Source organism: Hyla sarda, chromosome 5, assembly GCF_029499605.1.
Source record: "Hyla sarda isolate aHylSar1 chromosome 5, aHylSar1.hap1, whole genome shotgun sequence".
NCBI lineage: Eukaryota > Metazoa > Chordata > Amphibia > Anura > Hylidae > Hyla > Hyla sarda.
This window is the reverse complement of record NC_079193.1, coordinates 34,080,820-34,094,418: the sequence shown is the minus strand read 5'-3', so window position 1 is coordinate 34,094,418 and position 13,599 is coordinate 34,080,820. Positions and strand designations below refer to the sequence as shown.

The 13,599-nt window shown below is 43.1% G+C and overlaps 1 protein-coding gene across 3 annotated transcripts in view; it reads right to left on the bottom strand.

Annotated features, from left to right (window-relative positions):
* SLC39A12 (solute carrier family 39 member 12) overlaps positions 1–13,599 on the bottom strand; it is an 82,285-nt gene continuing 68,686 nt past the window's right edge. For 2 of the 3 annotated variants that reach the window (XM_056519208.1, XM_056519210.1), the window contains 5 exons: positions 11,879–11,986; positions 9,277–9,355; positions 6,822–6,980; positions 5,457–5,644; positions 1–309 (listed from right to left, as the gene is read on the bottom strand). In XM_056519208.1, coding sequence (XP_056375183.1) covers positions 181–309; positions 5,457–5,644; positions 6,822–6,980; positions 9,277–9,355; positions 11,879–11,986 — 663 coding nt within the window. In that variant the 3' untranslated portion in view covers positions 1–180. The remainder of the gene's footprint in view (positions 310–5,456; positions 5,645–6,821; positions 6,981–9,276; positions 9,356–11,878; positions 11,987–13,599) is intronic. The other variant, XM_056519209.1, reaches the window with a different exon arrangement.

Here is a 13,599-nt window from a genome sequence, read left to right as displayed (position 1 = left end):
ATAACTTATCCATTTAATCCATGTATTTTCTATTGAAAGAAAACAATAATGACAATAGATCTGGAGATATACTAAACATTATAGAGCAGACTTTTTCTTAAACACATACAGTATGCAGAACATCTCACTACAAAGTCAGGATGAAAAGATATCAAGTATAGTAAAATACTGACAGTAATGTTATAGTTTAATTTTATGTTCATATATCGCTAGTAGTAATAGGCACAGCCATCCCAGGAGCAGTCCTAAATTTTGCAGGAAAAACATCAGCCAAGGTCTCTGTGTCTGAATATGAGTCATTTCAGGTAACTGTAAGAAATGAGATAGGAAAAACTTTTTACTAGATATACAGAAGTGCAGATGGCGATGCATACAGTACATAAATAAATAATAAATAAATTATGAATTGATATGATAGATAGATAGATAGATCTAAGCTATTCTCTGCACTGTAGATGTTTACTCAATGCAATGGATGTGTGCTCAATGAAAGACATAACAGGTAAAAACTGTTTGTGTGTTATCAGTATAATTGAATGGTGATAAATAAATAGATAGATGATAGACAGATATGAGATAGATAGATAGATAGATAGATATGAGATAGAGAGAGAGATATGAGATAGATAGATATGAGATAGATAGATAGATATGAGATAGATAGGTATGAGATAGATAGATATGAGATAGATAGATAGATAGATAGATATGAGATAGATAGATATGAGATAGATAGATATAAGATAGATATGAGATAGATAGATAGATATGAGATAGATAGATAGATATGAGATAGATAGATAGATATGAGATAGATATGAGATAGATAGATAGATATGAGATAGATAGATAGATAGATATGAGATAGATAGATATGAGATAGATAGATAGATATGAGATAGATATGAGATAGATAGATAGATATGAGATAGATAGATATAAGATATATATATATGAAATAGATAGATAGATATGAGATAGATAGATAGATATGAGATAGATAGATAGATATGAGATATGAGATAGATAGATAGATAGATATGAGATAGATAGATAGATAGATATGAGATAGATAGATAGGTATGAGATAGATAGGTATGAGATAGATAGATAGATATGAGATAGATAGATATGAGATAGATAGATATGACATAGGGACATTCATGTAATCTAATATTATTAGGAACTAACATGCGATGATATAATTTTGGTATACGCAGGCTCTGGAGATGGATAAATGTCCAGCAACAACAATTCTACCAAGTTTCATTATTTAGATTATAAGAACTAAGTTCTTGATACATTGTATCAGTCACAACCACAGTAGCGCTGGGATCTTGTAAAGAAGCTGCACTTGATACCGCTCCAACATGACACATGGCTGTGACTGACAATTATCGCATTTGTGACATTCAAGCCTGATGAAGTGATGCAGATGGGCACGATTCATGTGTCACTTCTATCTAATGACGGATACTTGGATGTTATGATGGAGATGATTCAAGAAGGGTGGGACTCATTGCAGAACATTCCGCTGCTGGTTTAGATGGCGCATCAATGTTATGTTATCTTACTGTCAGCCAAATCGAGTCAGCAACTTGTGGAGGAAGAAAAAGACATAACAAGAATGGTTGTAGGGTCTGCTTAGAGCATTCTTATGGCCAAAATCTGTGGAGGGCACATTGAATTAAGTCAACTGATGCCATGAATACCAGTGATACAATCACCTAGACCCAGGGCTGGTGCATGAATTTTTGCCACCCTAGGCAAAAGCTAATTTTGCTGCACTCTTGACTCCACCCATTGGCCCGCCCCTCCTTACTACCGGGGTGACACACTATAACCTCCTCCTCATGTAATCTCCTTACTATTGGGGTGATACACTGTAACAAACCTCCTCATGTAATCTCCTTACTACTGGGGGGACACACTGTAACAAACCTCCTCCCCATGTAATCACCTTACTACTGGGGTGATACACTGTAACAAACCTCCTCCCCATGTAATCACCTTACTACTGGGGGGACACAATGTATCAAACCCCCTCCTCATGTAATCACCTTACTACTGGGGTGACACACTGTAACAAACCTCCTCCTCATGTAATCCCCTTACTACTGGGATGACACACTATAACAAACCCCCTCCTCATGTAATATATTTACTTCTGGGGGAGACACACTGTAACAAACCTCCTCCTAATGAAATCTCCTTACTACTGGGGTGACACACTGTAACACACCTCCTCCTCATGTAATATCCTTACTAGTGGGGCGACACACTGTAACAAACCTCCTCATTATGTAATATCCTTACTACTGGGGTGAAACACTGTGACAAACCTCCTCCTCATGTAATCACCTTACTACTGAGGTAACACACTGTAACAAACCCCCTCCTCATGTAATCTCCTTACTACTGGGGTGACACACTGTAACAAACCTCCTCCTCATGTAATCTCCTTACTACTGGGGTGACACACTGTAACAACCCCCCTCCTCATGTAATATCCATACTACTGGGGCAACACACTGTGACAAACCTCCTCCTCATAAAATCCCCTTACTTCTGGGGGGACACACCGTAACAAACCTCCTCCTCATGTAATCTCCTTACTACTGGGGTGACACAATGTAACAAACCTCCTCCTCTTGTAATATCCTTACTAGTGGGGTGACACACTGTGACAAACCTCCTCCTCATGAAATCCCCTTACTTCTGGGGGGGGGGGCACACTGTAACAAACCCCCTCCTCATGTAATCACCTTACTACTGGGGTGACACAATGTAACAAACCCCCTCCTCTTGTAATATCCTTACTACTGGGGGGACACACCGTAACAAACCTCCTCCTCATGTAATCTCCTTACTACTGGGGTGACACAATGTAACAAACCTCCTCCTCTTGTAATATCCTTACTAGTGGGGTGACACACTGTGACAAACCTCCTCCTCATGAAATCCCCTTACTTCTGGGGGGACACACTGTAACAAACCCCCTCCTCATGTAATCACCTTACTACTGGGGTGACACAATGTAACAAACCCCCTCCTCTTGTAATATCCTTACTACTGGGGTGACACACTGTAACAAACCTCCTCCTCATGCTGCTGGCTGAGCGCGTGGTTCGGATACCTTTCTTGTCTAACTTTCTTGCAGCAGGCAGAACAGTGCCTGCCCCCCTCAAGAGGGCGCTCTAGGTGGCTGCCTATTTTGCCTATGGGCAGAGCTGGCCCTTCCTGGACCAGTGGTCTCTAAACTGTGTACCTCCAGCTGTTGCAAAACAACAACTCCCAGCATGCCCGGACAGCCAACGGCTGTCCGGGCATGCTGGGAGTTGTTGTTTTGCAACATCTAGAGGTCCACAGTTTGAAGACCACTGACCCAGACTATGGCTTCTCAAATGCCTCCTACTGTGGCTCCGCCAACAAGAATGGAGTAATGCCTGGGTCTCACCAGTGGTTAAAGTTCATGCAAAGGATTCTATAATCCTCAAAGTATATATCTTAATGTATCTTTCATTGGTCTCTTAAATCCAGTAGAACATTAAAGTAAGCTACCATCCATACTAACTATAGAACTGTACCTACAAGAGTAGGCAGTCAGGCAATGGAAAGGAGTCCCTGCTACTGTATACACTTTCCATCGTCTGCTACGCTATCGGAAACAGTAGCACACCACCAAGGTATTTGTTGGTGTCTACATCCATAGGTTTTTAAGCCAACATTGGTGTAGCCAGACGTAGGCTTGTGTACGGGGCGTCTCAGCAACCGTTGGCAAGGGCCTTACTTAAGAAATCTCAAGACTGTCCTACAACCAATGCCACCCATAAGAAGGCACTGTCACACCATTTGGAATTTAGCAGCAACCTTGGTGGTGCCTCACAACCCTTGATGAAGCCAGATTGCTGGCGAAATGTCGGGGAGGTTGTCGGTATTTTAAAACAGTGCTCACCCTGTGACTTAAAGGGGTACTCTGGTGGTAAACATTTTTTTTAATCTCAACTGGTGCCAGAAAGTTATACAGATTTGTAAATTACCTCTATTTAAAATTCTTAATCCTTCCAGTACTTATCAGCTGCTGTATACTACAGAGGAAGTTGTGTAGTTCTTTCCAGTCTGACCACAGTGCTCTCTGCTGACACCTCTGTCCATGACAGGAACTGTCCAGGGGAGGAGCAAATCCCCATAGAAAACCTCTCCTGCTCTTGACAGTTCCTGACATGGACAGAGGTGTCAGAAGAGAGCACCGTGGTCAGACAGAAAAGGAATTTAAAAAAGAAAAGAACAATACTGTAGCATACAGCAGCTTATAAGTACTGGAAGGATTGAGATACTTAAACAGAAGTAATTTACAAATATGTTTAACTTTCTGGCACCAGCTGATTTAAAAAAAAAAAATTGTTTTCCGCCAAAGTACAACGGAGCTTCCATACTGAAAAGTTCACTCTGGAGAGGGAATCTTAAAGGGGTATTCCAGGAAAAAATATTTTTTTTATATATCAACTGGCTCCAGAAAGTTAAACAAATTTGTAAATTACTTCTATTAAAAAAATCTTAATCCTTCCAATAATTATCAGTTGCTGAAGTTGACTTGTTCTTTTCTGTCTGGCAACAGTGCTCTCTGCTGACATCTCTGCTTGTCTCGGGAACTACACAGAGTAGAATAGGTTTGCTATGGGGATTTGCTTCTACTTTGGACAGTTCCCGAGACAGGTGTCATCAGAGAGCACTTAGACAGAAAAGAACAACTCAACTTCAGCAGCTAAAAAGTACTGAAAGGATTCATATTTTTTATTAGAAGTAATTTACAAATCTGTTTAACTTTCTTGAGCCAGTTGATATATATATATAAAAAAGTTTTTTCCTGGATAACCCCTTTAATGCGAAATGGCATAGGAGTATTTGACATGTGGGGCCCAACTGACCCTACCAGTCACTATTGGACTAGCAGTGTTAAAATAAAGAGACAATAGTCCTCATTAACATACCAAGGCAGTCCAATAATTATGGAAACATAGTGAGGGCAATCAAGAACATCTAGTGAAGCGAAAGTCCAATAGAAGTGAAGTAGACATGAAAGGGATTACTGCGTTTTTAACCTAATAGTGTGTGTTCATTGGGGACCCCCCCATGTTTTAAGTAATAACAATAGGGTTAAATATTAGAGGGTCCCTAGATATAGTTTTTTTTCCCCAGAGGGGGGTTACTTCCCAAAGGGTCATTGTAAATAACTAAATCCCCTGGGACTTATCAGGGATTTTGTTTTGGTGGACAACCTTGGTGTTAGTCAGAGAAAGGTACCACTAGTAGGTTAGTCAAAATGTCTTAGCGGTGTCTGGTCCTAAAGGCCTAAAAAACACTGGACATGAGCTGTGTATGTCTACGAGGGTGTATGCAAAAAGAAAAGATTTTATGCATTTTATGCTCTGAACTTAAATATAAAAGTCACTCACCATTTCTACTAGTGACAGATATAGGAACATCCCCGCAGTGATCGCAAATATCCAGATCTGTACATCTGGGTTGGCTGACACTGACAGGCCGATGTACAGCCCCGCAAAGGCTGTCAGTGCACTGATGAAGTTCATGAGGAAGGCGATTTTAGCTGTAAGTCCTGTATTCAGTAACACCGCAAAATCCCCTGTAAGAGAAAAACAAATTCATTTCTTTAAAGCATATCTGTCAATTCAGGTGACTTTTCAGGATAGGCCTCCCTGTGTGTATATGAAGAGCAGATTTCTGCTCTGCAGGCTTTATCTATAATTTGTAGCTCTACTAGAACTGGTGGGCAGAGTTTCATTTTCCTACTTCATTGCTTGTCTTGCAGACATAGGACAAAGGTGAGATGATTTTCAGTGGAAATGTTTAACACCAGGAAGGGGTGGGGGTGGGGCTAGTTTGGTAACAGCAGAGAGGAGCATTTCTGAATCCCCTATAAGATCGTGAAGAGAAACATGAGACAGTATGGGTGACGCATCTTTAATCCTTCTCATCTCGGCTGTCCTAAGAGAGATAAACTGGGACTCCAATTGCAGGTCCCATCAGATGCTGATCAATCTAACATGTATTACTTATTCTGTGGAATACCATTTCAAGCCACATGGATTTACAGAGGGAAGGGCCTCTTGCTGCATGCCAGATGGTGTGCCCACAACCTGATCACAAGGTACCGATGGGCTGTCAGTGTGCATGTCAGACCGCTGCGTCAGACAAACAAAGTGACCACTAGACCTCTGTTCTCATGATCAAAGGGGGGATCTCAGCATTTGGACCCCCAAAGATCAGACACTTATTCTACAGATTGGGGATGAGTTTCTTTTGTGGGAAAACCCCTTTTTATCCCCTATCCAAAGGAGATTCAGCACCCGCTGAGACCCCCCGCGATCTCCCTGCAGCACCCACATTCTATGCGGGTGCTGAATCTCCAATTTCAGAAACCTCCAGGTTTCTGGGACTAGGGATGTGACATCACGCCACACCCCCTCCATTTGTGTCTATGGGAGGGGGCGTGACGGCAGAAAAATAAACTCACACTTACAAACAAGGGATCCTGGGACTTGTAGTTGGAGAGCGGGAACTCCAGCAGGAAATTTCAGGCCATTTCACAAAAAGAAAGCCACAGTGTTACAACGGACTCACAACATTTTGCCCCAAAACAACCACTGATCCTTCCTAAGCATGTCCTTTACTGTCCTGCTGGTAAGTACTAAAATCACCTTATGGTGGAGAACCTCTTTAAATCTTTACATCACACTGTCTCAGAGCCACCGCTCGGCATAACACAGTGCATTTATAACATGTTCATTTGCGGTACTCACCCATTTCATGGGGGATTTCATGACATAGAATAGCAATAGTTGTCGCTACGCCCGTTTCAGTTGAAGATGAAAATGCTGATCCTATCACCATGCCATCGGCAAAGTTATGCAGACTGTCTCCAACCAAGATCATTATTGCTAGCAAGGTTATCCCGTTATCTATAAGATGAAAAAAAATGTGTATGTATATAATTCTACTGAAATAGTCAATATGTGTGAGATTTAAGCTGGGTTAATTTTTATTTTTTTCTATGATTAACTGACTTCTAAAGATGAAGCACAAGAAAGCCCAATCACAGTTTGCTGAAGACAAGCAGACTAAGGACGTGGATTACTGGAACCAAGTCCTGTGACCAATGAGACCAAGATAAACTTATTTGGTTCAGATGGTGTCAAGCGTGTGTGGTGTCAACCAGGTGAGGAGTACAAGCATGGTGGTGGAAGTGTCATGGTCTGGGCCTGTATGAGTGCTGCTGGCACTGGGGGGGGGCTACAGTTATTGAGGGAACCATGAATGCCAACATGAACTGTGACATACTAGAGCAGAGCCCGATCCCCTCCCTTCACAGACTGGGATGCAGGGCAGTATTCACATATGATTACAACCACAAACACCTCCAAGACCACCACTGCCTTTCTAAAGAAGCTGAGGATAAAGGTGATGGACTGGCCAAGCATGTCTCCAGACCTAAACCCTATTGGGCATCTGTGCCTCTTCCAGACTTCTCTGCCCCCAACCCCCATGACCCCTCTATCCTCCTCTATACTCCTCTGCCCCCCAGAGTCCTCTGTCCCCTTCTACTCCACACCTCTCTGTTCCCTCTTCTAGACTCCACTGCCCCAGACCACTAGACTCCTCCAGACTCCTCTTCCCCCCCAGACCCCTCTGTCCTCCTCCTTTATACTTCTCTGGTCCCCCCCCCCCCCCATACCAATCTGTCCTTTTCCTCAGCCACCTTGTAGAGGAGGCACAGAGCTCTGTGGGTGTGGCGAGGGACCAGCTTAGAGTGGGGTGCCCTTTAGTACAACCAGATAAGGGGGTTTTACAAGGCAAGAGAAATCAGAGCTGCAGAAGTTTTATTTAAAAAAAAGTCTGGCTCCAAAGCAAGTGACAGTCCACCGGGCAAATGGCCGATGGCCAGTCCAGACCCATAATGTTACGCATAATGTTACGCAGGTGTCGGCTAAATCTTGACTCCGGGAGGAGGAAGAACAAGACAAGAGAGGAATTGAATGCAATGGGTAATTTCACTTTGTTCAGTAACAAATTACTCGATTGAATGGAGACACAGTTCTTTAACAAGATGCAGTTCCAACTTGAACAAGGTAGCAACAGATGGTAAAGGTGGAGAAGAGTTAACCAGTGAAGTGTCCTGAGCTAGTTCCTAAGGTATAAAAGTTCCTGAGGTGACCTAAGAGCCATTCTCCGGGTGGTAGAAGAGGTCTGAACCTGCCCGGGTGTCCACTAAACTCCACTACTGCTGCCCTCTCATACTAGAAGTGCGACTTGATGCTGGTGTGGTATGCTTTGGGGGGTGTAGGGTAGTTGGGATGTTGTAGTAGATAAGGGGTTAATGTTAACCCTATAGTTCGTGACGCCAGGTTGAGGGCTAGTATGCTGAGGTAATTCTCCGGCCTATCGCCGCCCTTCCCAGAAACGATAGGTGCATGTAATAAAGTGACTGAAGGTCCACAAGGTACTTGAACAAACTTTACTTAAGTGCTTGCAGTACATCCAATGAACAATGACAGTCTCAGGCAAACAGTCTCTATATATCTCAATGACTGACAATTGTTGCGGACCTTGAATGATATTAAAAGTCTCTGAATTGCAGATCCGTCCGGATTTAGGGGATAGATAAGGTCCGGTGATCCTGCAGAGTGCCTGGAGATTGATACACTCAGAAATTAGAAGTTATCGGCCGTCGCCGCAAGGTTCAGGCCTAGACTCACTGATCTCAGCAGCACAGATGCTTCTTGCTTGCTTGCACAGGAACAAGAGAGCGAGAACATGGCCGCCACTCCCTTATATGGGCAGAGGGTGGGGCTAATCTGATTGATCCGAACATCTGTCATTCACTGTTACACAGTGTGATGGGATTGACTACGTCACAGGGACCTCCAAAGGTCCTCAAGCGGAAATACCATAGAGTTCACCTGACCACGTGACCCACAGGTCCCGCTACGCTATGGGCAGGTAATTAACTATTTATTTACATTTATACAATCTTATACATCCAAATCCTAAGTGGTTACTGGACAATTACCAACTGGATGAGAGGTGACTAGGGGTGAACTAGACAATTGGGACCCCAACGTCCTAGGGACTCTTGCTATGGGGACCAACAATAAAAGGTACCGGATAGGATACGGTACCGGGACACCACACTGGTCTTCTTCTTGAAGGCTACAGAAGTGATGTCTCTTAGTATTTTTTTGTTATTTCTGTACTTACGTTTCTTTCGAACTCTGAGGTTGACTGGAGCAATATCTGCTATAGCGCCCTCTGTAGGTTCACAGTCTTCTGGGCTCCTCTATAGAAATAATCATGAAATAATGATAGTAAAGCAGGTAAAATGTATTTAAAGATCATAAAAGTCATAGAATTTACATGTTGAATAGTAAATACCTTTTGGGCTCAATACAGTATTCTACTATGACATCTCAGAGCTACATAGATTTATGTAACACCTATTTGTTGAATTAGGAAAAGTTTTTAGCATTTTTTTGTTACCAGTGATGGCATAGTCTATCCTTAAAGGGGTACTCCGCTGCCCCAGCGTTTAGAACATTTTGTTCCGAACGCTTGTAGCAGGTGGCGGGGGTCGTGACGTCATGGTCACGCCCCTCGTGACGTCACCCCATGCCTCCTCAACGCAAGTCTATGGGAGGGGGGGCGTGGACTTGCATTGAGGGGCGTGGTGGGACGTCACAAGGGGCGTGGCTGTGATGTCACGGACCCCCGCTGCCCGCACCCTGCATTCTAAATAGATGCTGGGTGCTGCACAGAGAACGTGGGGGTCCCCTTTGGATAGGGGATAAATTGTCTAAGAGCACAGTACCCCTTTAATGCTTGCAGGTGTTTATGAAAACATTTTGTCCGTTTCTATCAGCAAAAAAAATCATGTAAAAAAATGAGTAAAGCCATTAGCTATTGTACCGTGTTCTTTTAACATTCCATATCATACGTTTCTTTAATTATTATTTTTTTAATTATTATTATGTGTAGTATAAGACCTCTTATCTATGTGGTTCTTCCTTAGAGTCAGCTCTACTAAATGTAAAATTTCCAGCACTAGCCACTAGGTGGCGCAATATGAGGATAGATTTCTACTGAGTCCATTGTACTCAGTTGAAGGGAATTTGTATAGCGTTTCCTTTACGTTCACATGAAGTGATGGATGCTTTGGCATGCAGCATAGGAAATACTACAACTTTAAACAGCAGTGTTACTTGTAGTATTGGAATGAGATAAGTAAATGTTGGAATATTTGGGTGTGGACTAAAGCAAGTTACAATTTTTATTATTATTTTTATGTGTTGAGTACTGTAGGATTTTTTTTTTAAAGTCTTTGCCTCCTCACAATCAATAGGTTAATCAATTTTTTAATCATTAGACATTATATGACTATTTGAGGTGTTTGATACAAATATTTTATTCACCTTAAATGTCTTTGTTGCACGGGCTTTTATGTTGATGCAAAAAACTCAAATAAGTTTAAAATTACAGGAGTCCACGCAACACTGTTAGATCTGACATGTTTTGGTCCTAGATCTATGATTAAGGTCATTGATGACCGAAACATATCAGATCTAACAGTGTTGTGTGGACTTGGGTGTGGTTCTGATGCTCAGTTCTATTAATGTAAATAGAACCAAGTTGTAATACCACACACAACCTGGAGACAGATGTGGAGCTGTTTTTGAAAGAAATTGGCTCTGTTTTTCTATTCCTGGATAACACTTTAAGTTTTAAAGGAGATCTGCGGTGTATAACACTTATCCCCTATCCCCACTTATCCTACCCCCTATCTCATCGCAAGGGGTCTGAATGCCAGGACCCCTCGCGATCTCCTGTACGGGACCTCGGCTCTGTTGTGCCATGCCATGTATCTCTACGGGAGAGGCGGAGATGCAGCGTTCGTGCATCCCCGATTCTCCCATAGAGCTGTATGGGGGGGGGGCGTGTCGTTGGCCTCAGTGAGGTCGACGACACACGTTCCTTTAGAGCGTCGAGTGCAGTCCCGGAGGCTTGCAACGTCATGGCCACACCCCTTCAATGCAAGTCTATGGCTGTGACATCATGAGCGGGGCGTGACCGCGATGTCACGAGCCTCTGCCCTGCATCACCAGTTCGCTCCGCCCACCGGATGTCTGGGGTGCCGCAGCCTAGATCACGGGGTCCCCAGCGGCGGGGGTCCCGCGTCCTTTGGATAGGGGATAAGATGTCTAGGGGCGGGGTACCCCTTTAAGGAACTCTACTCTGCTGGACCTTTCTGTTCTGTGTAGGATGCCTTATTGAACTCCCCTTCCCCATCTATCCGTAATGTGAGAAGGGGCAAAAAAAAAACTTTATGGTTTACATTGTCTTCTATGGAGAATGATTTACATCCCTGCTCTACAAAGTAGCATGTGACAGGTATAACATTTATTAGATTTAAAATACCAAAATACCATACATTAAAGGGGTTGTCGAGAATTTAACAACGCCACTCTTCTATCTACAGGATGTGCATGGTAGTGCACCTCAGCTCCATTTATATTAATAAGGCTCAGCTACCATACCTGACCAATACCTTCTGGACAACTTCTTTAATAGCTGAAAGTAACCAAGGTTGTCCATCACATAAAAGTATAAAAGTATGTGATATCATTTAAAGAAGTATGGGGAGCAATGGTTCAAATTTTTATATAAAAAATCCTTAGGCTTGATTTTCTGTCAAATTTCTTATTTTTATCTACATTTTTTTTCTACTTTTCCCATTTTCATATATTTTAGCATCACTGTCACTTGCTGACACCAGGCTCAGGTGGCTCCTTTATAACTCAGGACTTACCAGCTGAATAGTAGATGTAGATTTGGCTTTCCTTGACTGGTCATTCAAATGGGAATCCAGTGGGAGGTCGTGGGAATGTGACAGGTGGCCATTCACTAGGGACAGACCCTGCTCAAAGCATTGCAAAATGGTAAGAAAAGTGTGTAATAGTACAGGAATGGAAGGAACTGAAAATCTGATCCATACATGATACATTCAGACGAAAGAGACAGTCATAGAAATTGCTGCACCAATTCTGCCACTGCTGTACATACCTTTTAAATGGATAGTTTAAGGTTAAAGGGGTATTCCGGCCTTAGACATCTTATCCCCTATCCAAACATCTTATCCACTATCCAAGCGCTGGGCCCCCCCCCACGATCTCCTGTATGGGGCCGCGGCAATGTACAGGAAAGGGGGCATTCCATCCCGGCATGACGTGGCAGCCGGCACGCCCCTCCTTGAATCCCATAGAGATACATGGAGGGGGCGTGTCGGCTGCTGTGTCATGCGGGGACGGAACGCCTTTTTTCCTGTACATTGCCGCGGCCCCGTACGGAGATTGGGGGGCCCCAGAGCTTGGATCCCTGCAATCTATAACTTATCCCCTATCCTTCGGATAGGGGATACGTTCAGAGCACTACAGATCTCCTATAAGGCACCAGAGGCCAGGTATGATTGCTACCTCTGCAGCCCCCATAACTACACCACCAGCTGCTGGGCCATACTCAGGCGGGTGCAAGGCTCCCAGGTGGAAAGGGGCTGAGGAGTACAGGATGTGACAACCAAGAGTTAATTTTTTTTCTTCCGGAACTGAGGCACTAGTCTTGCCTGGTCAAATGGAGATTAGGGTGCCACCCAGGGCCTTAACTATAGGGGTGCAGAGAGAACAGTTGCATTGGTGGCTGAGGGGGCCACAAGACACATCTGCCCCATAAAAAGACATCAGTATTATAAATGGCAAATGGTGCACATGAGGCCCTATTACACATTTTGCACTGGGGCCCAAAAACTACAAGCTATGCCTCTGGCCCCACCCAAAACAGTAGTGCTATACTGACTACTACAGTACAGTGCACTTTCACCATACAGTTACGCTCTTTATTTCACTCTTGTCTTTATTATTTAGGAGACATATGCGGAATCCTGATTGGATCATTAGGGTGGGCTCCTGGGTTTGGCCGCTGACATAAGATTGTCTTAATTATATAACCTTGCCCACCAGGGGGCACCCAAAACAAATCAGCACGAGGCTTCCATGACTCTAGGCTTGTCCCTGCCTGCCTGTATACCATCCTGAGGGATTACAAAATTGTAACCCCAGGTAGGTAAGGGCACAATGTACAATACCCAAACCCACGGGCCAAAGCCCGTGGTAAAAACCCTTATTAAATGCCCACCCCTAAAACTTCACTTTTATTCTTTTTTTATATAACAGTTTTATTTATTGTTTTCATCAGGATATTTAAGATACAAACAATATAAAAATAGGAAAGACAATAACAAGTCAAGAGCAGTCTCGTTAGCAAACCATCAGGGTCAGGCACATAAGGTTGTGTAGTTAACATCTTAGGATAAAAGCCCGATAAGGCCTTACATCTAACAGAGAGTTATACTGTAGTAAAATTGAAACCGACATTACATATGGAATCTCAACTAGATCTACATGAGACGCATAGAATTTCTAAAGTATATATAAAAAAAAACATAAAAAGAAATAAGTGGGGTAAAGAAAAATAAGG